At 43.0% G+C, this 23,907-nt stretch overlaps 1 protein-coding gene across 11 annotated transcripts in view; it reads right to left on the bottom strand.

Moving 5' to 3' along the window:
- KTN1 (kinectin 1) overlaps positions 1–23,418 on the bottom strand; it is a 62,168-nt gene extending 38,750 nt beyond the window's left edge. For 3 of the 11 annotated variants that reach the window (XM_072115735.1, XM_072115737.1, XM_072115733.1), the window contains exons 1-7: positions 23,231–23,418; positions 8,450–9,013; positions 5,966–6,115; positions 5,058–5,243; positions 4,658–4,788; positions 3,147–3,260; positions 1,382–1,522 (exon numbers count right to left, since the gene is read on the bottom strand). In XM_072115735.1, coding sequence (XP_071971836.1) covers positions 1,382–1,522; positions 3,147–3,260; positions 4,658–4,788; positions 5,058–5,243; positions 5,966–6,115; positions 8,450–8,981 — 1,254 coding nt within the window. In that variant the 5' untranslated portion in view covers positions 8,982–9,013; positions 23,231–23,418. Of the gene's footprint in view, positions 1–1,381; positions 1,523–3,146; positions 3,261–4,657; positions 4,789–5,057; positions 5,244–5,965; positions 6,116–8,449; positions 9,014–10,411; positions 10,584–23,230 lie in introns of those variants that run through there. The other 8 variants (XM_072115732.1, XM_072115738.1, XM_072115740.1 and 5 more) reach the window with 4 other exon arrangements.
- Between the last annotated feature and the right edge of the window lie 489 nt (positions 23,419–23,907).

Raw genomic sequence — 23,907 nt, 5'->3', positions numbered from 1 at the left:
AAACACATTAAAAGTAGTAAAAGTTCACTAAAATTCTTAATAATGTAATAAAATATTTCCCAATTTAGTCTTCATACTCAAAAAATAAGCTTTCCTTTAGTAATATCATATGAAGGTCTAAAAGCAGCCTATCCTGTGTTCGTCTCTATGAAATAACTGAAATAACAGAGTAATCAGGTTATCCAACGTAGGACACAGGTTATTTATAAGTGCATATCTACACAGCCAGGTACGCTGAAGGATGTCTCAGGGGCACCATCTGTTCTCAGCTTACATTCTGGTATTATCGGACGCTGAGCCATGGTTCAGTCCGAAGCTATAAATGTAATATCTGCGCGTGAGGCTATTTAAAGTGGCAGCCGGGTGAGAGTGGTCACCGAGTAGTACATGAAGGGAAACTACACATCTAAGCAGAGCTAACAATGTAAGAAATCAATGTGCAGGACAGAAAAACAAAAACAGACTTTGTGGCAAGATTTACAGATGCCTTGAACTCAAGAATAGGGACTTTTTCAGGCACCAGATCAGAAAAGACAGGATCTGTGATATGGACCACAATTTTCACTCCTTTACCAGAATTTTTGGCCTACCCCGCAATTTTCTTGGAACAAATTGCAAGTATGGGCATCGTGGATTTGCTATTATATTGCCCTGTAGGCACTTGCAGGACTGGCTGTAAGATAACTGGCTATAGCCAGAGCTTCTCAACTCTGAGGCTTGTAGTAGTGTAAATGTTTCAAGACCCCCCCCCAACATAGGCAGCCAAACGCTGCAGCAGATACAGAAGATTGACCCTTGTCCTGTGCCTTAGAGGATTACTACAAGACTAGCGTCAAGAATAATGACAAACACATAGGGAAAGTATCCTGCAGACAGTCATTTATTTCTACGTTTTATGTAATTCTGCACATCAGACTCTTTTCGCACCATTTCAAATGCCGAACCTAGGGGTATAGAAAATTATTAGGTCACCATCAAAATAAAAGGGGTTGTCCGAGAGTTCCGAAAAAAAAAACTATAGGTGGCCGGGAGTGGGCTGCTTAAAACAATAAAGCTGTACTTACCTTCCGATGCCCTCCGGTATCCAGCGCTGCTGTCACTCCGGTCCGGGCGCCATGTAAACAAACATGGCCTTCGGAGCAATGCTGCATTCAGCTTCCGGCCGGCCGTGGCCAGGTACGCCTATCTGTCCCTAATCACAGCATTGTGAATGCGGGCCGGAAGGTTGTCGGGTGCGGCCGGAAGCTGAATGCAGCGCTGCTCCGGCGGCCATGTTTGTTTACATGCCACCCGGACCGGAGCGCCAAGCCAAACCCCTCCTTCCCCCCCATCTAAGCCTTTCAAATAAGACCCATTAGCACTAGATGTCTCGTGCTCCTACCTTGACCTGCATATTCTGAGCTTCCTGGTAGCCGCTATGTATCTTGCTTTGGAGAACTCCATGTTCCTTCTCCAGGAGGCTGATGCGTTCTCTTGCTTTTGCTTCTACCATGTTAGATTTCTGCTTCTCCGTTACCAATTCCTTTATAAGAAAAAAAAAAAAAAAACGAAAATAATAAAACAGCAGAAGTCTATATTTACAGAAATATAAGAGGCAAGTAAAACAAGTTTTCATTAGCTGATCTCAATAAACCAGGGACACTGACTGATGGATCCAGGCACTGTGACTGTGCTAATCTTCTTATATTTCTTATCCATGACCTCCTTCCTTCTAAAATCAACTTTTAAAAATATTTCCTGAGCCCCTCAGTGATGTCTTTTCAATTGTTGTTACAATGAGCAGAACAGGTCTGCCTGCACTTCCTGCTACTGTTAGATTACACAAGGAGAGAGGAGGGTGTGACTTTCTGCTCATTGTAACAGCCTGATGCACTCAGTGGCTCTGAAAACACCCAGCAGAGCCCCTTGGGTTAATTCACTTATTTTAAACGTTTAATTAAGAAGGAAGAAGGCCATGGATAACAAATATAAGAAGGATACCACAGTCATGGTGCCTGGATCCATGAGTAAGTGTCCCTAGTTTATCATGATGGATTTTGATGGTGGATTTCTTTTAAAGTAAATATGATACTATATACCTGACCAACCGCAGACACTGGGGCAAATTTTGCATCTTTTTCCGACAGTAAATTCTATTTGCACCACATACATCTAGGATTTAGACAGTTTTCATACTCATGTTAGCTTGCTGCAAGCTTTTCTGATGTAAACCAGGATAATTAATAGAGGTGCAAAGCCTTATACGGCACCAGTTTTATCATCCAGTATCAGTCACAGTGATGAATCTGGTGAGACTGGCAAAACTGTCAAGTATAACTTGACTCTTGATTAATAAAAAAAACAAAAGAAAATGCTGCAGTATGTGGTAGAGCAGAAGCGAGCTCAGCAAATTGCAGACAGCATGTTATAGAACAGGAAAAGCATAGCAAATTGGCTAGATGGTTATAGAGCAGAGCAAATTGTACATAAAATCTTTTTCCACAAAGCTATATCACAGTGTGCTCAGCTTCTCTATAAAATCCGACCTGCAGATAGGGCCCCATGAACAATCTGCACAGCACCTTCTTCTGTATAACATGCTGCCTGCAGATAGTAGACACTCTACAAGCTGCTCAGCTGTTACTGCTCTATAACATCCAGCCGGCAGATAGGACACCATGTACAAGCTGCTCAGCTCCTACTGCTCTATAACATCCAGCCGGCAGATAGGACACCATGTACAAGCTGCTCAGCTCCTACTGCTCTATAACATCCAGCCGGCAGATAGGACACCATGTACAAGCTGCTCAGCTCCTACTGCTCTATAACATCCAGCCGGCAGATAGGACATCATGTACAAGCTGTTTGCATATAACACGGATTTGATGTAAATTAGCGGCAGTAGAAATGTCTGAGGCTAATCTGAAGTGATTTACAGTACCAGGATAATGGATAGGATTTAAACAAATCCCAACACACACTGCAAGGAGATTTCTTCTGCGGGTTTAGAATCTGCAGCTTGCCCATTATTGCTGTGGATTTGGGTCGACAAATTAGACCTTTGTAATACAATTAATGTGTAACCCGTACTCATAATGTACATTAAAACAAACTCATCAATAAAGCTATATACCCCACTACGGCATGACATAGCGGCGGCACGGTACCTGTGAGAGCTGCCTGAACTGCTCCTTTAGTACGGCTGCATCATCTTTAGCTGCAGAAAGCAATTTATCCTTTTCCTGTAACCGAAGTAGAGCAGCAGAATCTCCCTTGTTTGCCTGTGAATAAGAAATATTAAAAGACATTAATGTAAAAGGTACCAGAAGGGTCATTATGTACTGTCTATAAAGAACCAGTCATGAGAATAAACTTAGATTTTCAGTCCTTCCCATTCCACTTGGCTGTAGTAAATGGAACAATAGGCAAGAAAGCGTCAGCGATACTTCCTTCACACATTGGCACAAGCCGCTACACAAAAGCTGGAGTTCACCCAACAGAAGGGAAACCCACCCACACTAATGAGCTCAAGTGTTATTCTATCCGGAAACACCATGTAGTTGTCACTGGGGACAAAGGCCTGAAAGTAGACGCCAGGCGCTTACTGTACTACTCAGAGGCGACAGGGCTGAAGCTCTAAACCCACTGAGCAGCCGCTTCAGTCTCAGGACTAGGAGAGGTCAGGCATCCACACATCAGAAAGTGATCACACATATCATTACTTTATGATATGGGAAACAACTTACAGGTTAAATCAATAAGATATGTCTCCGATTCCCTTTCTAACCCACGTGGTCTCAAAGAAGAGCCGTTTAGGTTTACTGCAGGAGATACCACTCTGCTAATTTTTTCCCCCTCAATTTCCAGCGTGGAATTCCAAAATAGAACATCAGAACATTAAATTCTCTGCAGGGACACAGCTCAGAAAGTGATATTACAGTAGCTGTCCGATAGACAGACTTAGCTTATAAAAGTACGGCTTATTCATCGATCCGAGGAGGAGGTGACTACAGAATCAAGCCTGTCAGTCATCTGGTATGGGAGTGGTGACCCCCGGAGAAGCTGGAGAGCCTAGGACGGCCCGCTCATGAGTGCACCACTTCTTTTGGTGTACCTTCAACGTGGGGCGTGTGACACCATTCTGTCGGACTTTGCGTGATAAATGTGGCGCACGGTCCAACTGAGCACCGGAACGTCCCGTTCAGTCCAGAAATTTGTATTGCATGAATGGTTGCGTGCAACACAAATGTGGCGTAGGCACTGCTTAAATACTTATGCAAGCAGAATGCACTGAAAAGAATGTACAAAGTCCTACAGAAAACCTTAGTAAACGTGGGCCAGTGTCTTTAGCAAGCCTGTCGAAACGTCACAGTATTCTCTGAATAAAGAACATCTCTGTATGACAATCAGAGATAGGGGAGCACATGGCAATTTCCATACTATGGAGAAGCTGGTCTAACATTACACACCAATTAGCAAATATTAGCGGATCACTGGTGGTCTCAGCAGTCAGACCCTCATCAATCATCTTGTTTTCCCATTATCCTTAAGATAATGAAAAAAATTCACAACTTTTCACAACTTCCATCCGGAATACACCATGATTGGGTGCAGACTCTCATTGACTTGATCTTCAAAAGCCTTCTCAGAAATCGTATAAAGAGGTTATTAGTATTACCTTATTCACCAGCTCCTTCACAGAACTGGACCTCTCCTTTAGCATCTCCACCACGGACATTGCCTCATTGTCTGAGAAAATTAGGTTCTTCATGGTTGATAGGAAATCTTTAAACTTCACCTCTGCATTTTCTAAAAATACCACAGAAAAAACATTAGCATTACTTGAGTACCTCACCCACATCCACAAGGACATGGAAGAATACAATATAATGCCACATATCTGATAAAACGTCACATGCCCCCGAACACAGGCTGAAGAAAACAGAAGAAAAAAAACAGTGCCACGCTCATCCACAGGCTGTGGTCTGTATTACAGATTATCAAACAAGAAAAAAAATCTTTAATCTCACAATCCACACAATTGTTAATATTTTAGTAGGAAAAAAAAAAGTCATTACCTTTGCGCTCACCTTTGTCGGTGACATTCTTCCCTTTCTTGCCCCCACTCTTCTGTACTACCTCAGTTACCACAGGTTTCTGGAAGTTGACCACTTCCTTCTTCTCCACCACAACTGGTTCCGAGTTGTCCATCAATGGGATGTATACAGTTGGTTGGATTAGTGGCTCATCTACTAAAGCTGGAGCTAAAAGAAAAGAACTGTGCTATAAAACCCGACCAAGGAACGGATTTATGGTAACCTACTTGCCAGAAGTGCACGCCTGCCAATAATAATAATCACAGATTACGCAGCGCTGCACAGAGCTTGCCAAATCAGTACCTGTCCCCTTCGGGCTCACAATCTTATAAACCTACCAGTATGTTTTGGAGTGTGGGAGGAAAGCGGAGGATCCAGAGGAAACCCAAGCAAACACGGTGAGAACATACAAACTCTTTGCAGATGTTGACACTGGGACATAAACCCAGTTCCCAGCGCTACAAGGCTGTAATGCTTACCACGGAGCCACCATGCTGTCCCTTCGTGTTACTAAGCACGGTGGCTGAAAGGGTAGCACTTCTGCCTTGCAGCGCTGGAGTCCTGGGTTCAAGTCCCACCCAGGTCAAAATCTGCAAAGAGTTTGTATGATCTCTCTGTGTTTGTGTGGGTTTCTTCCGGGTCCTCCAGTTTCCTCCCACACTCCAAAAAAAAAAAACAAAAAAAAAAACATACTGGTAGGTTTAGATTGTGAGCCCCACTGGGGACATGGACTGATTTGGCAAACTCTGTGCAGCGCTGTGTTACTACTAACTGTGTTATTACTCCAAACTCTGAAGTTAGAAGATGACAAGCATCGAGGGCACAATTTTGAGTCCCTTACAGATATAGGAGACTATACTAGTCTATCTACACTCCCCATTACTACATACCACATTCTACTTTCTGCTTCTTCTTGGATGCCGTCTTCTTCCCAGACCCAGATTCCTGTGGCTTCACCTCTGCCAGGGGAATGACTGCTTCTTGCTTCTTAGAAGGTACCACTTGTTCAGTTTTTGGCTCGGGTGTGACAGGGGAGTCATCTGAGAAAGACAGAAGTAAAATCAGACTTATTTGCATATCTACATTGTATGAGGCTAACCCGCATGCGGAACCACATTAGAGACATGTTTTCTAGCACAGAATTGAAGAGATTTGGGATCTGATCTGGGTGTCGGCCTCAAAATCCAATCACTTATCCCCCTCCATAGCTTGACATAAGTACCGTACTTATTTATAGCATAGTATAGTTACTTGTTTTTGCTGGGGGCCTTGGAAAATAAAAGTAATAATAATTTATATAGTGACATCATGTTCGGTAGCGCTTTACATAAATACAGATTTGAAAAGAAAAGCTCCCCCCCCCATAAAAAAAAAAAACATAATACTATGATCCTGTGGTGGTTCATGCCCTCTTCTGTTTTCTAGTAACCTCTTCCTGCCATAATTACCTATGATGCCATCTCTTATCCCGCATTATGTGACATGACTGACTGTTTCCATTCAGCAGCTTAACACCACGGAAATGGATTTTAGTTAATGACACGACACATCTGTCACTAAGCGATAACCGACTTGTCAGGAGGTTACAATACAGTAAACCTTTTGGTAAAAAATTGTAACTCCCCCATGTTGGGGACTTTCCTACAGGATTATTTTTTAAATGCTTTAGTGTTTACAGGCATGGGGACGATTATATGTTAACCTTTTTTGTTCATATTTTTTACTTGTTTTCTATAGCAAGTGGGTGAGGTTAATTTTATTCAGTTTTTTTTTTTAACCATCTTGTTCAAGCTCCCTCTGGGGGTCCGACTGCTCATACAATATACTGTAATCTGTAATACAACTGCAAATTATTGCCAATTTGGGTGCAGTCACACACTGTGTCCTTTATTTGCATGTTCACCATGCGTTTGGCTGGTTTGAATCAGTTTTCTCTTCATTTCTGGAAGTGTAAGCAGTTGTATTACCATTTCCACAGCTCCTTAATCTTCCACAAATATAGAATAACAGATTCAAACCAGCCAAACACATGGTAAACATGCAGAAAAACATACGTTTTTAGTGTGTTTAAATACGCACCAAAAAAAGACCAGGAACGCACCGTGTCACCGCAGTCTTAGGATTGCATGGATACCAGAATTTTGAGTGCAATACGATATCTGGAGCAGTGTACCGTATTTTTCGGACTATAAGGCGCACCATCAATAAATGCCTGCTTAAACGTCTCGGTTCATATATAAGGCGCACCTTATTATAAGGATGAATGACCAGCAGGTGGCAGACCTGTGCACAGTTCAAGGCAGCTGTGGTCTGTAAGTACAATTCATATACAAGGCGCACTGGACTATAAGGGGCACCTTTGATTTCTGAGAAAATCTAAGGATTTTTTGTGCACCTTACAGTCCGAAAAATACGGTAATGATACTGATATAATAATTTCAAGAAAAACAGAAAGTTACTGTGTGTCTTTTTATTAATGCAATTTAATTTAATTATTTATTTGCTTTAAAAAAAGGATTATGTAGTGATATATAAAGAGATGTCTGAAAAGATCCATCTTTAAATACCACTGAATTAAACTTGTTTGACGGCAACTGTCCAGAAGTCATTTAATGCACAGTACCAAAAATGACAGAAGGAGATTTTGAACTGTTCAGAGCTTTAAGGGTGCCGTCACACGGTGCTCTCTTGGTGCGTTTTTGCATGTTTCCCATACATTAGGCTGCTTTGAATCAGTTTTTCCTAATTGCTGGAAGTGTAAGCAGCAGTATTAATATTTTCATAGCTGCTTAAACTTTCACAAATGAAAAAAAACTGGATTCAAACCAGCCAAACGCATGGTAAACATGTATACACAGACCAAGAGCCGTCTGCTATTTCTGCAGCAGCTGCATCCCAGAAGAAATGTGATAAAGCTTCTGTGGGGAAGGAGAATCTTTCAGAAAGTAGGTTTCCTTTAAAGTATCCAAAAAGTACAGATGTTTTGATACATTGGGTAACCTTATTGCCAATGCATTGCATTCTTATAACACTCTTCCTCCAAAATTTTGCTATATGTCCAGGAATCTCTGGGTGAACAGCAGAAATCTCTGGTGATGGTAAAACTGACACTGTTTAGGTTTCGTGTCCCATCAAACTGGTTACCAGAAGACGACTACTGAAAACAGAAGGCTCGGTACGTGAACCATCTCTACTCAGCCGGAATGAATAGCAAGTCACTATTAGTTAGGGGATCATTTCATAAAAAGCCTCATCACCTATCCACAGTATAGCAACAGTGACACATGAATCAAGTTATTTTGGAAAAGGGGCGCACAGGAGTTATGGTTGAAGTTAAAAAAAACTTAAAAGTATTAGGGTAAAGGAAATTATACCTCGTCCATTCTTCTGCTTTTTCTGCCCTTGTTTTTTCTTGGATCCAGTCGTTTCAGGAGGAGGAGGAGGGGGAGGAGTCGGCTGCTTTGTTACAGGAATCGGCTCAGGCTTCTTCACCGGGACCTTTGTCCCATTGACCTCCTTGTTGACCGGTTCCTCCACCACCGGTTTTGGCTGCTTCTTGTCCTTCTTCTTGCGCTCTCTTACATTGGGCGTGTTCTCGGTTGGAATCACAGGAGCAGGGACAACATGTTCTTCTTCGCTGGACAAAGCATCTCCCAAGTCAAAGTCGCGTATGGCCGGTTCCGAATCAGACTCGTGAAGGTTCCCGTTTTGAGTTTCTTTTTTCTTGTTCTTTTTTTTGTCAATTTTCTTTTTGTCTACCTTTGTGGAAGGGAGCTTCAGGTCCTTCTTCTGTTTTGCCAGAACCTCATCATAAGAAGTCTCTTTCATGAAGAGGCAGAAGAAGAGGACGCTGACTATAATGACCACCAGTGGGACCAGGATAAGAAAATGCTCGTAAAACTCCATTGTGCTTTCTTAATATTGTGCAGGTCTTCTTTCTACAAGAGGCAAAAGCATTGAGACATCAGTACTTTAGGAAACACAGAACAGATGTTGACACTTAAATACAAGTTATAACCTCTCCTTTATCACACTAGCCGCAATCGCCCCCTGCTAATAGTTTCTTTTTACCCTCCCCACTCCCCTGAGTTGCAAAAGGTTGCAATTCCAATTTCCTACATGGTCACCCTGGTTCTGGCTCAGGTGGTGTCCCCTACCGGGAATCAGGGCTTTTGTATATCATGTACCTAAGGGCTACATTCAAGCTGCTACACTGAAGAGATCCAGTCCCCTCAGTCACTACAGCTGAACATACAGAGATATAAAATATAATGTGTGATTCATGTAGGATTTACAGACCTCTACTCCAGTATCAGAATGAGAATCTAAATTTTAACTGCGATCTTTGATAATTATAGATATAAAGTTATAACAGATAAAAATGCTTTGCCCATGACACCGAAGGACAACACAAAGTGATTTTCACTTTTACACCCGAGTAATGGAATAAGCAGAGCCGAGAAAACGCACTGGCTGATTTAGCTAAGCCGACTTATAGAGGATAACAAGTTTATGCTACTGTGCACTCCATGAACCCGACAGCTCAGACCTGGACTCAGAGATGATGCCTGCATCTAGACAATCACCCCCAACCTCACAGAGCCGCAACATTTACACATCATAAAGGGAGAGGCCGAAAAGAAAAAAAATAAATAAAAAAAAAATAAAAAAAATCGATAAAAATAGAAGTTCCATTAGAACATTTTATTCTTAAGTAATCAGATAAATGCTGCACATAATGAAGAGAACATCCCTTCTCAGCAGCACAGACGGATCCATCATAGGATAACGGACAAGCAAACCATCCACAAGCCATGAGACCAACCTATCAGTATATAACACTGTACATAATGTTCAAACGCAGGAGCTATGGCCTCTATCACACGAATGTAGGCTATGCCCAGCCTAGGAGTAGCATACATTCGGCTGCGGAGGTGGAGGGGGTAAGCGCTGCTCGACCCTTCCCTCTTCATAGAGGGTGACGGCCACACGTGTGTGCTCACAGTACTGTGCCTTGCACAATGTACTTACATGGCAGCCCTACTCTAGTAGCCGTTCGTACGACTGGCATACGGCCGACTGAAAGGGGCCCGAGACTAAGTAGTCGGAGGAGTAAAACCTTTAATTATTTGTCTCAACCCATTATCATCCACACATGCTTTTGGCCTCAAAAACTGCATCTGAAAAACTGAAAGTGTGAACCGACCCTTATGCTGAAGGCACCACAAATATTTCCTTGACTGTCCCGTCTTTCAGTCATATCATGAACAGCTATGAAATGCTTCTCCCAGCAGATAAAACATAAAAATATATATATTAGTGGGGGGTAAACTTACGTGTAGGGGCCATCTAATGCACAGACTACTAGGTCTGGATAGTCTGTATGAGACATGCAGACGTCACAGCTTCACATCCGCCCCGAGCGCTGTTGACTGCGTGCTAGGAGGATCCATCCCTGTCAGTGTGCCCTCGTGCCCGGGCTCTGCCAGGCTCTCACTGCTTTCTACAAGCAAATCAGAGCTAAATAAAGCCAGCCCTTGTGTAGCACAATGAGCGACAACTCAGCCATCATGAAATCCCTTTGCTCTTCACTTGATTAACTTGATCCAATCAGACTATCTGCTGAACACTATAATCTCAGAGCTTCATTTGCCCCTGAGGTAAATACTTTCCATTCTTCCTCTGCTCATGTTCTAGCGGACATATGTTCTTGCACAGTTAAAGGGCTATTTTATCAACCTTTAAGGAACCATTGAATAACATCTTTCAAGTCAGAGCCACAGAGGTGGTGCTTCATAAATGGGAGTCATTTTGAGAATTTCTCCTACATCATCTTATTTTTTTTCTAGGAAGGACTATCGCTTATACTCAAGTTTAAGCTGAGTTTTTCAGCAAAAATAAAATGTGCTGAATAAACCCGACTCGGCTTATACTCGAGTGTATAAAGAAAGCGCACTAGAGGTAAGTACTGTTTATTATTTTTTTTCAAGGGGCTAAGTAGCTGGACATTAAATTATTAAGGGGGGCTCTTCTGCTTAACATAACATTAAAGAGTAGTTGCTGCACTTCTCACCCTTGGATTATGCTAGAGTTATTAAGTTTTCCCAGTTTTCTTGTTGTAAAATTAGGTACCTCGGCATATACTTATAATCAGGTATATACGGTATACGCAGTTTCAAGATTTCAAATTGATAAGATACAACAAGCACAAATCTTTTTCTGCCATCCAATATTGGGAGGAGTCACATATATCAGATGGTCACACCGAAATTGTCATATTACATATGAGTAATGAGTATGGCCCCCCCATGAGGTAAAATTCTTTGTTGGTTTGAGGATTCTCAATAGTCTTTATAATTTTCCTGTCTGACAACCACAGGGGTTCTGTAGTCACAACATCCTATCCTACATATAATAAGTATAATATGAGGAGAGCCATAAGTCCTGTCCGGGAAATAGTAATCCTGGAATCTAATTTTGTCACAAGCAGCTAAATTGGGAACGATCCAGCGATATCCAGCAAGGCCAAGATGTCTGAATGACAAACTGTACAAGGAGCTTTTAATAAACTGAAGTGAAGCAGAAGATATTCTAGAGAAAGTCCCGACTGCAGAGACATTTTCCTGACTGAACAGCCATTGACTGAAAATGCTGGTGGCATTCTCTAAGGGTTAACCTATTCTAAAGGTTCTCCATAGAATTTGTGATAAAAGTCCCACCCAAATATCACTGGAACATGGGTACTGAGCCCCCTTTTCCTTCACCAACTTCGGGAAGATTCATGTACCTTAGGGCGATGCCACAAATCCAGTTTTTGGACCGTTTTAAAGCATGCGTTTCCAGTCCGTTAAAAAATTTTTCTTGTTTACCATGCATTTGGCTGCTTTGCCAAATAGATAAACAGGTCAAAGCAGCCAAATGCATGGTAAACAGCAAAAAACAGATGCGATTGAAAACGCATGCTTTAAAACGGTCCGAAAATGGGAAGTGTGGCAGCACCTAAGGTTACATTCACATTAACATGTGCCCGTCAGTACCGTAGCACAACAGGCACATGTCAGCGCCGTAGAGAGGAAGAGACCCTCTCCACAGTAATATATGGTGCATGGTGCCGTATTCCAGCAAAAGATAGAACATCCATGGCAATGATTAAGTAGGCCAACTTCAGGAAACTTGAAAAAGTGGCAGCCTCACCAATACAAAAATTTTGTATTAAAACAAGGATCAGAAAATCCCAACTTAGCTTCCTCATTCTGGCAAGTGCCTTGATTTATGGGAATTTCCTAGTAAATAAACCAAAGGTCAGTGATAACCAGCACTACCAAATGGGCAGTGGATTGGCAGATTCCGTACTCGGATGCTGATGACGTAAGAACTAGAGTTAGAATAGCTACAGTATGAGATTCTCTCTGGGTGGACACTTTGCTGAAGCTTCCCAAAATAAGATACTCCTTAGCCCTGAAGTATAATTAGGACCTGGAATGCATTGGAATAAACCTCCTTGCAAGGCAGCTGATGACTTTGGAGGAGAAGTGTGAAGCCATGTTGGAAAGCGTTTTACAGATAGTCCCATCATTCTTAGAAAACCCGGCTAGTGTCAGATATAGATTCCCCTCCCTCCGGAAGTGACCTCACAGCATACAAATAGACTTTAGATGACTTTCATGTCCTTAAACATAAGTAACACCATTAAAAATACTACTGGTAACTATACATTGACCGCGCACTTATATACACAAACATTTTACCTCAGTTTTTTCTACAGATATTAATAACAAATACCACAGCATGTGATAGATATCTGAGGTAAAAATAGTATGGATAGGAAGTGACCACTTTATTTCATCTTCTGGCAGGAGCCCCAATGGGATATGACAAGGGGTAAAATCCCCCCACCCTCCATTTTTTTACAACTGAACAATGAAGTCTTCTTTCACGAAAACTAAAAATTAAAAATAAAAACTTTCAAAAAATGTTTCAAGCTGTGAGCAGAAGAAGTTAGGACATTTTGGCTAGAAGACGCATCTAGTCCTCTCCAGCTCACAGGGTAAAAGCTCGATGTGCAGTCTTCATGTAAGAGCTGTCGATATAATGAGACTATTACACACGACTAGACATGGGGATAAACTTGGCTGCGGACATCCCACACATGGGCTATAAAGAGACATGACCCATTCTACAGAGATGAGTAAGGGTCCAAATAAATATACTATATAATATTCTATGTATAAACAACACTGTCCCCAGGATCCCAATAAACCATGATCAAGAGAAAGCAGAAAAACTACTTTTTAGAGTTACATTTTTTTCCAAAACTTAAAAAAAAAATCACATTCAGGACCTGCCTTGTACATAAAGCCCATCACTTCTTATTCACAGTTGGCACTGAATGAGGTTTGCAAAGAATATCTTGTAAACTGAAGCCTGCAATCACATTGGGAAACACCTTCTAAATACATTGGCCGCTTTCCAAGAGGGAGAGGAAGTTGAAACTTCCATGAACACCTTCAGAAGACAAGATAACATTCCACAGTCTTCTTGAAGAAATACCTCATATGCTAATAAGTTACAGAAAGTACACAACATGGAGGGTCACTCTGCCGTCTCCTTGTGCGGAGGTCCTCTGTTTCACACTATGCACCACATGCAGGTTTTTCCATGTTTATTCAGAGAACCAAAATACATTGTGACTGATAGGACGCAAAAAGGCAAGACTGTCCTGGTACAAAAAGGAACTAAACATTTAAGAAAATTGCCCAAATGAATAGTGCAGATGATAATAGTAAACTTCTTTTCCCTCTGCTTTCCTTACTTATTTAGGCTACATTCACACTACAGTATGGGGGACGTATATACGTCCCCCATACACTTCTATGGGCTTGCGGCGCCTACGGGAGCGGTACGGTGCAGCACACGTGCGGCACCGTACCGCTCCGTAGCCCGGGAAAAGATAGGACATGTCCTATCTTTCCCCGTATTACGGCACCGCGGCCACACATCGCTATGGAGAGGGGCGGGGATAAGCTGCGCTCACCTCCTCCTCCCGCGCCGCCCTGTGCCCGCCGTGCTACGGTGCGGCGGGTTCACAGCAGTGGGAATGTAGCCTTAAGCAGTTTGTGTAAATCAGCTTTCTGTCCTGTATCCACTGACAGCTGAGAGATAAAGGAACCTGAGAAAGTGTCTAATGGCTCTTTACAGACAGTCCCTGGATAGTTTGGAAACATTTGCTTAGTATTGAAAGAGTTAATCTTTAGCCTCCTTAACATATCTCTATCCTGTGTTAAAAACTTCAGCTACACTGTTCACTACAGGAGAAAGAAGAGACACAAAAAGGCACAGTAAAGTCGCCTAATAAACTATATTACAAACTTTAATATCATTACCTGCATTATATTCATTTCTAAAATTAAAAGAAAGATACTTTAAAAGGTTTACTTACACTTTAAAGAAGTTTTCCCATGAACAAAATTTAGGCCCTATTCACAGTGCCGAGACCCCCACAGATAACAAAAACGAAGGATCTGATAGGGTCCCACGGATCTCCGTCGGAACACTCGTCACTCAAACGCATGTGGACATGCGCCGCACATTACTGTTGTGCTCCATTAGTCTGACGGAGCAATGAGGGTGTCTGACAGAGGTACGTGGGACCCCATCAGACCCCTCGTTTTCGTGATCTGAGTGGGGGTCTCATCACTGAGATCCCCACTGATCAGCCCCCTTTTTTTCATAGGAAAACCGCTTCAAGGCTGAATACTTATTAAGTAATACCCTAATCATATAATAGAAAACAAGTTGGTGATCATTGGGAGTCCATCCTTTGGGACCACTAAAGATTACAAGAAGGGGGGAGTCCGTGCAATCCGAATGACTGGAGCAGCTTGCTGCAAATCCCCTCTGTAATGCGTTTCAATATGCAATGAAAACGCAACCAAAACGCAAGGTGTGACCGCACCCTTCTACCCATAAATGAGACACTTTATGACATCCCGAATAGGGAATGACCGAATAAAGCGTTGAGGCTTAGTTACATGCAAATCTTATTAACCAACCTTCATTAAAACCTCCACACAAGGTCACAAGTGAATTATTTGACATAGAGGAAGCCAAACTTCAGCCATGACTTTCATTTTAATTTTTTTTTTTTTTTAAATCTCACTTTACCTAGGGCCATTTCACGATGTAACACTGGTTTTATAACAAAAGTTAAAACAACAACACTGATCCACATTTCAGGCGTACAAGCCCCGTGGTCCTGTGTGTGAGCACAGCTTCGACCAGGTACTGTCCAGGCAACCAAAACCCTCCAACCTAGCAGCGCCACCTAATGGTAACATTTTCATGAAGACCGCTCGTATACTGCAGCCTTATGCAGCAATGCTATTATACACTTCTCTTGCGTATGTTAGCTGATGAAACACATCTTAGCCCACGTCTAGTAACCCAACACCATGTGCCATGATGCATCAAGCACAACTTTCACTATGTACAAAAAAACTTTTCTATATTTAGGCCATGAAACCATCCAAGATGATTAGCAGTTCAGTCATCACCCAACAGATTATACAGATGCAACACTGACCTGGAGGAAAGGTCTTATGTACAATATACAGTCAGAGCGGTCATGATGGATCCTGCATTGGTGTTCTGCTAATAGGACAGCCTATAGATCTCCAGCTTCGGCAAAGTCACTATTCCCACTGAAGTTTTGTTTTCAAACTCTTTTTATTAGACTTTTTTGCCAATAAACAAAAGACAATACAAGGCATTATGCTGTCATCTGTTACATATACAATTGTCAGTAGTTTTGGGGTTCCATATTCAACTGGGAGGACCTCTCCTGAAGGAGCCGCTTATCTACCCAGCATCCTGTGTCCAATTTAAAGTCAATCCCGTTGAAGTTATTCAGCAGCTGAAAAGTAATTTTCTGCGGCATGATATGAAAGCTATCTTACAATATCTTGGTAGGAAAAGATTTACGCTGTAGGTGACTTTAGGCAGCAGAATCATCATGATGTAGGTTACCCATACGGCTCGGCAGCAGGTTACTGCCTGTCTAGCCCTTCCCTGGAAATACCTTCCAGACGAGCTTTGCCGTTTCCAATCACCTCCCCACACCCAGCGCTGCATCTTCAGCACCACGTGGCTTTCATCAGGAAGACAGGAACATTTTTAAAGAGACATCGACCTCTGAGTCAGCAAGTAGCATCAAAGAAGGTGCATGAGACAGCGGCTTTCACCCTAGTAGGACACGCCGTCAGACAGGACCGTGTTACTTGCTCTGTTGGGACATGTCTGGCTTATAGGGTGTGACAAGGGGGGGCACTCCGTGTAAACAGTGGGCACCATGATGTGCATTTATCCAAGCACTACTTAAAAAAAAAAAAATAAAAAAAATTGAAATATTCCAATCCTGGATTTACCAGGAAACTATTTTCTTTTAGAACATAGCCAACGCAAAGTGGCAAAAACCCAGAAAATAATAACTCAAAGATGACCAACCAGGTGACCCAAACAGGCTCTTCCAACATTGGGTTCGAACTGTATGTTCAAGACCTACAATATTAGAAAGCCCAGAGCCATTTATGTTATTCATAGACGATGCACTCCCTGACAACGCTCTGCTCAGACAAAGAGGGTAGTCCCAAATGCCACCTAGGGTACATCTTCTGTAATACAGTCTGGAATGGTTCAACCTATATATGCAAATATGTTTTCTAGGATAGGACAAGGAAAACATAGTAAGGCAGCTCCCTTACCATCAAGCATGACTTTCAGGAAGCCTATTGACATACCGTGGGAATAAAGCCAAAGCAGTATATCTATCCCAGAAGTAACAGATTACAAGGTAGCTTTCCATCCTGGAAAACATATTTGTATATTTCCCCAAATCCTCTAGTGGCGCATCAGTGGCTATAGGTCTCCACACGCCTGCAAGGTGGCCATAAATGGTAAAGTCTCCGTAAGAAGAAATCTTACTCCCTAAACTACTGAAAATACACAACCACATCGAAACAGTGCTGTGTACAGTTGGGAGTCTGTTCTGGAATAGATATCCTGGTTTGGCTTTAATCCCACATCATGTATTAAGGCTTCATGAAAGTCTTGCTTGATGTTAAGGGCGCCTTCTTACAAGGCAGAAAAAGAGGTGTGGTTTTCCTTGTGCCGTCCTGGAAAACATATCTGCATATTTCCCAGAATCCTCTAGTGGAGAAACAATGGCTATAAGTCTCCACAAGCCTACAAGGTGGCCTTAACTGGCAAAGTCTCTGAGGGTGGCATCTTGGTCGGGTTCTTGGACTGTTTATAAACGCATTAATACTGTGTGTTTAGCTGGTTTTAATCCTGTATTAACATTTTAACTGCTTACACTTCCACAAATGAAGGAAAAGATTCAAACCAGCCAAAAACTTGGTAAACTCATGCCTTTTCAGTGCGTTTAAAAACGGTCCATAAACATATCATGTGACAGAACCCTGAGGAAAGCCCTTACTTCCTGACCCTCAATCAACATATGACAGACCAATGATATTAGATGAGTGGGGGGGTTAAAATATTGGCACCCCTGCTTGTGAAAGGGGCAACAAAATCAGCATGACCCGCCGGACTGCTGAGAGTTGTCTCCCATTGATCTATTATTGATGGCTAGTCCATTAAAGGAACATTTCAGCCAAAGCAGATTCATTGAATAGTACACGGTGCAGGGCCTGAAGCTCCTTCCTTTATGCCATGCACAAGGTAGAATTCAATAAATCCAATGTTCCTTTAACCAAATGCCCTCCCAAAAAAAAAAAAAAAAAAAAAAAAAAAAAACAACTTTAATTCCCCCGTAACATTGAAAAATGTTACGGGGGAACAATATGGTGCACATCACAGTTTGTATGTTAACGGCGCACAACGCAGGCCATTCCCCTTTCGGACCCCAGAAGTAACTTTACCCAATGTTCCACACCCCACCATCGGTCTCAACTGTTGCAGTCTGTGGTTCGGGGTTAGTACACTTCAGTGCATACAGAAGCCTTGGTAAGACAATGCTGTTATATATAGCGTGCAGAGCGTGCCAGCCACAAGACGACAACAAAACAGAGAGCGCCCGCTATTCCTCCGCCTGGTGACTTTTTCCTAGCAGGAAAACATGAGCTGTAATTTTTTCCTTTCCATCGCAAATGTTTGTTCAGGTCACATTTTTGGCTGTAAAAAACTGAATATTCTACGTATTGGTCTGGTTTTAGTTCAAAGACACTTAAGGAAATCTACCATCAAATTGAAGCATGATGAACCAGGGACACTTACTCATAGATCCAGGCACTGGGACTGTGGTAATCTTCCTATATTTGTGATCCAAGGCCTCCCTCCTACAAACAACTTTTAAAATCATGCTAATGAGCCTGAAGGGATCCTGGGGGTATTACCAGAGCCCCTCAGTGTTACATCAGGCAGTGGGAGGGGGAAATGCTGAAGGAGTAGGGGGAGACAGTAACAGCCCATGAAGCTACAGCATGGAGGGGCTCTGGTAACATGCCAAGGAGACTTTCAGGTTCAGTAGCATAACTATAAAACTTGATTTTAGAAGGAAAGAGGCCATAGATAAATATAAGAAGATTACCACAGTCACGGGTCATGGATCTACGAATAAGTGTACCTGGTTTATCATTCTTGATTTTCATGGTCGATTTCTTTTCAAGGGTTTATCCAAATTTTTAATACTGATTATGATTTAGATCGGGAGTCTCTTTTAATGGTTTGATCCACAGGACAGGGGGATCAATAGCCACTTTGTGTCGATTCAACTTCTGGGATCTCTAATGATCAGAACGGGACCATCAGCCATCCATAGAATAGGGGGCAAGTTTTTACCAATTGGTGTGTGGACACTCAATTCAATAGTATGGGAGTGTCAGAAACTGCTGAGCACAGCACGCAGCTATCTCCAGCACTCTCACTGACAATGAATGGTAGAGATGGATAAGGTTCTCTGCAGATTCCAAGACTCCCATATTATTTGTGATAACATGAGCTCATTCTCTAGATTTCTGGAGGTCCAGTTGTTGTGCTTGTTAGTTGTCAGACCCTTATCGATCACCTTATCACTCATCCTATGGACAGAAGATAACTTGCAAAGACCCCTTTAAGTATTCACAAAACTTTCAAAGTCAGCGCACTGTTTGATAAAATCCTACACAAATCAATACTGCAGACTCCAGCCAAAAAATCCCCCTCACGAAAATCTTGTAAAATTAATAATACATGGGTCGAAACTGGCGTCAAGAAGAATTTGGGCCTGAAGGTGGCAAACATGTAATGTTTAATAAAATGTATATTTCCATGTCAGTAAATCTGAGTATATGTACTTCCAGCACCCAGGAGAGAAGGCAGCTGGGAATGTGCAATGGTGCGTGCGCACAAGTCGCCCGGGGTGGAATAGTCATATAGTTTTGGCATGTGCTTGTTATTGGTTCTTTCTACCCAATGTCCAATTAACCCTTTTGGCGTAAAAATGCAAAAGACAAATCCCAAAAATTTGTGTGCTCAGTTGTTACATCAGCAAAAGGCCTCCTGGGTCTAGTTCTGGAAAAGATGACCTCACACATTCAGCCATCAAATCTTTGATTATTGATTGTCTCGGAAGTCACACACATAGTAATAGAGGGCCACCACTGCAACCAAAGAGGGGAGTACACGATTTGTATAGGGTTAGACTAATACTTCAGCTTTCTTCCAGAAACAGCACCACACATGTCCACAGGCTGTATCTTGTATTGCAGCTCATCAACACTTGGGCTACTAGAGGGAGACACTCCCATTGAGCTCTACCCATGTAATGAAGAGACTCACCCAATGGATCATGTATGCATCATCAGGCACCTTTTCAGAATTATGGGAAAGCTGGGTGACCGGCACAATATAATTAAAAGACAAAAAAAAAAGGGAAGGAAAAACAAGAACAACAGGTCTACTACGGCTTCTGTACTTTAGCCCCGGCAGACATGACTTCTAGGAGGCACTCCTCTGGGTGTGCCACAGAGGTGGAAGATTGTCAGATAATATAGGGTACAGGTAAGTATGGAGCAGTGCCAGGGAAGTGCCCGTGTCAGGAGGATCCCATAGAATAAGGCATCACCTGGCAGAAGATTAGGGAGTCCCACCAGGTTCTAGAATCTTCATCACCTTACATACAGTAACGAAAGTTCATGTAAAGCTCCAGTGAAGATTAACCATGAGATAGAATAGCCCTGGAGGGCCAGGGGTGTGCATATAGATCACAATGACTGTCACAAAGTGCAGCCCCTGGCAGAATATAGGCTGCCACTACCAGCGCTTGCCTAGGAAGCAGCCCAGTATGGGCACAGTTTAGACACATCACACTACCTGCCCTTGTGAATACAACCAAATAACCTAAGGTGACAATACCTACCACAAAGTGACGGAAGCGCTGAGGACATTCATACAGACTTTATGTGCACTTTAACCCAGAAAATAGCACAAGAAACAAAAATATTTCACTTTCAATTCCAGAAATGTCCCTGCCCTCAGAGAGTAACCCAACCATGTACAGAAACAGGAAGAAGCCATCCAAGAGCCCTTCAGGAAGGAGGAGGGTGAAGCAATCGTGACGGCCGCACTGTACACACACGGCGTCTGGGTTCAGTAACCTTCAAAGAAGCAGATGGCCGAGCGAGTGCCAGGGAAGACGACGCCCGAGGCCTCTAAGACCCCCATTAGATCATGGCGGCTGTGCCATAGAAACCATAGCAATAGATGGCATGAAGATGCTTGGCGTCTCCTTAGCTCTCTTAAGACATCTTGTAAGATTACAATGTATATGACATTGCAAAACTTTCACGGAGAGACAACTTCAAAGGGTCGTAGCTCCTTCCTGAGCTGTCTCAGGGGATACGGGGGAATAGATGGGATCCCCATCAATCACTGAAACAGGGGTCCAGCTTGTTCTTAAGATTGGGGGATAAAACATGCGCTCCCTGTCTCTCCGTTCATTCTCTTTGGCTCTGCCAAAAAAAAAATTAACCATTTCTGGCAGTTCCATAGACAAAGAAAGGAACAACACAACAATTAGTGCCCATTCTTGTGGACCCCTCCGGCTCAGCTTGTTATCCTGTGCATAGGAGATAACACTGAATCTTAGGACAACTCCCTCAAATTATACTTCTAGATCAATGTTACCTCCTCACAGCCAACAAAAATTAGCCCTTGCTTTACTGAGTGTTCTCAAATGTGTATAACACTGCAGGCAGGATCTATTGATCAGCTCTTTTTTGGGCACCAAACCTGAATCCTAAATGACATTACACCAGAAGCCCATTCATTGAGGTGATCGGGTCCTATCCAAGTGCTAAGGCAATGGGCACTGGCGCTGATTGTCTAAAATTTCTTGAGGTGCGTTTCTCCCAAGCAGGGCCAGTACGAGGGGAGAGATAAACACCATTAATAAATGGATTGCCCTGCAGTGACAGATTGCCCTGAAAACTAGGATTGAAACAAAAGTCTTCATTTTAATGAAATTTCAATTTCTGAACAGGTAACTGTGCCACAGGAGTCCGCTGTGAAGAAAGAGGCCGCGCTGTTAACCCCTTCACTGTCGAGGCACTGCATACTGGAGGAATGCAGCACAAAGGTGACGGAGCACTGAATCTAAAGTACAAAGGTTATACACATGGACATATACACATAGGTCACTGTATATGGAAGCCCTTATAACTGGGAATGTATCCCTACAGCACAGGCAGGCCGTCTACAGAGAACGAAAGTATTAAAATCAAAAATGACCTTATATGATACACTACTTAAATCAGAAAGTAGTGCAATGTATCTAGCGGAGTTACAATCCCCAGCTCTGCATCACATAAGCTGATGGAGATAAAGCTGTGTATTCTATAATATTGTCCTTCTGGTCCACTCTATACACATGCACCCTCAGCTCAGCCAAGTGTGCAGGTATTCTAAACTAGACTAGCAAAAAGAGAATCTTCCTGGTAAAGGAGTAAATAAAACGGATTTGGCACATTGGGTGCAGTGTTCTCCTTGCTCCAGACATAGGTTGGCAGTGGTAAGGTCAGGGTTATCATCCAATACCCATACAAAGATTGGCTGAACCCACTGGTATATGCCATCAGGGAAGCCAATAGGAACTATTTGGGTATGTGGGCACACAATAAACATGTACTGTGCCAGGTTTATTAATATGCCAAGTTTTACACAACACACAGAGGTTACATGTGATGCAGTTGTTGTTGGATGTACTAATATTTGTGCCTGCAGGATGTTAGCCCATACACACAGTATATATAATGTATACTTCACCAAGTAATAAACTCTTCATATGATGTAACAGAGGTAATATCATGTCTGTACGTTCTATGTGGAACCTATGGGCTATTCTTACTATCAGGAAGTTCCTGTGCGGGGTAAAAGGACAAGGTCCCTTTGTAGTTTTTGTTTTTCTGTGTCATTGTCTCCTTATAGAGCATCACTACAGCGTATCCTGCTGCAAGAATAGCACAAGGTCCGGGACGTCACCCATGAGGTGGGCAGTGCCCGGGCGATGGACATTGGCTCATCACAGATACAATGTATCATGCGAGGGTCACCGTTATAAATGGGGAGGATTTTAAGAAGCTGTCAAGGTACCAATTGGTAAACCCTCACAGATGTAAGAGGAAGACGGTGCTAACCCTAAAGGGGCGTGTGGCTTGGAGGACACATTTGGGTCACCATATACGACACCCGGCTGTACTTATGGTTTTGTGTTGCGGTTCTGGTATAACCCATCAGCACAGCAGCACGAGGATTGTCCACAATGCAGGAATCTATGTGCAAACTCTAGGTCTTGTTACTTTGTATCTGTGCCTGGGAAAGCTGGGTGCCAAGCAATATGGCTCCCACATGGGTGCCCACCCATCTGTAGTGCTGGGATTAGACTATGTGATGCCCGGTGCTGGGAGCACACAGGACAGCGGGCACCTCACATGGCTGCCGGGCGACTCCATGGCTCAGCATGAAATCTCAGCTCCGCCATCCTCCCCATCCCACGGATAAGGAGAGGAACAGCAGCAGCAGCAGCGCCCTCCCCGCAGCACACAGGCCGCGCCAGCACCCGGGCCCATAGCGGCCCAGGCCTCACACCTCCCCCCGCTCACCTGTACCGGGCCGCCGCTGCTGATCACACTCCCTCCGGCCTGCTGAGCGCTGGATGTGGCCGGTCCCCGGATCACAAGCAGATCCTACACGGGAGGAGAGAGGAGGAGGAGGAGGGGACAGGGAGAGGCGGGGGAGGAGCCGCCCAGCACTGCACGTCCGGTGCTACGTGACCCCGCCCCCTGCCTCTATCTATAGGAGTAATACAAAGAGGGAGAAACATCATCCCATGTATCACACCCGTTATGTTACATCTCATGCATCACACCCGTTATATTACATCTCATGTATCACACCCGTTATATTACATCTCATGCATAACACCCGTTATGTTACATCTCATGTATAACACCCGTTATATTACATCTCATGCATCACACCCGTTATATTACATCTCATGTATCACACCCGTTATATTACATCTCATGTATCACACCCGTTATATTACATCTCATGTATCACACCCGTTATATTACATCTCATGCATAACACCCGTTATATTACATCTCATGCATAACACCCGTTATATTACATCTCATGCATAACACCCGTTATATTACATCTCATGCATAACACCCGTTATATTACATCTCATGCATAACACCCGTTATATTACATCTCATGCATAACACCCGTTATATTACATCTCATGCATCACACCCGTTATATTACATCTCAT

The sequence above is a fragment of the Engystomops pustulosus genome, chromosome 7, assembly GCF_040894005.1.
Source record: "Engystomops pustulosus chromosome 7, aEngPut4.maternal, whole genome shotgun sequence".
NCBI lineage: Eukaryota > Metazoa > Chordata > Amphibia > Anura > Leptodactylidae > Engystomops > Engystomops pustulosus.
Note: the sequence above shows the minus strand (reverse complement) of the source record. Positions and strands in the feature narration are given on the sequence as shown.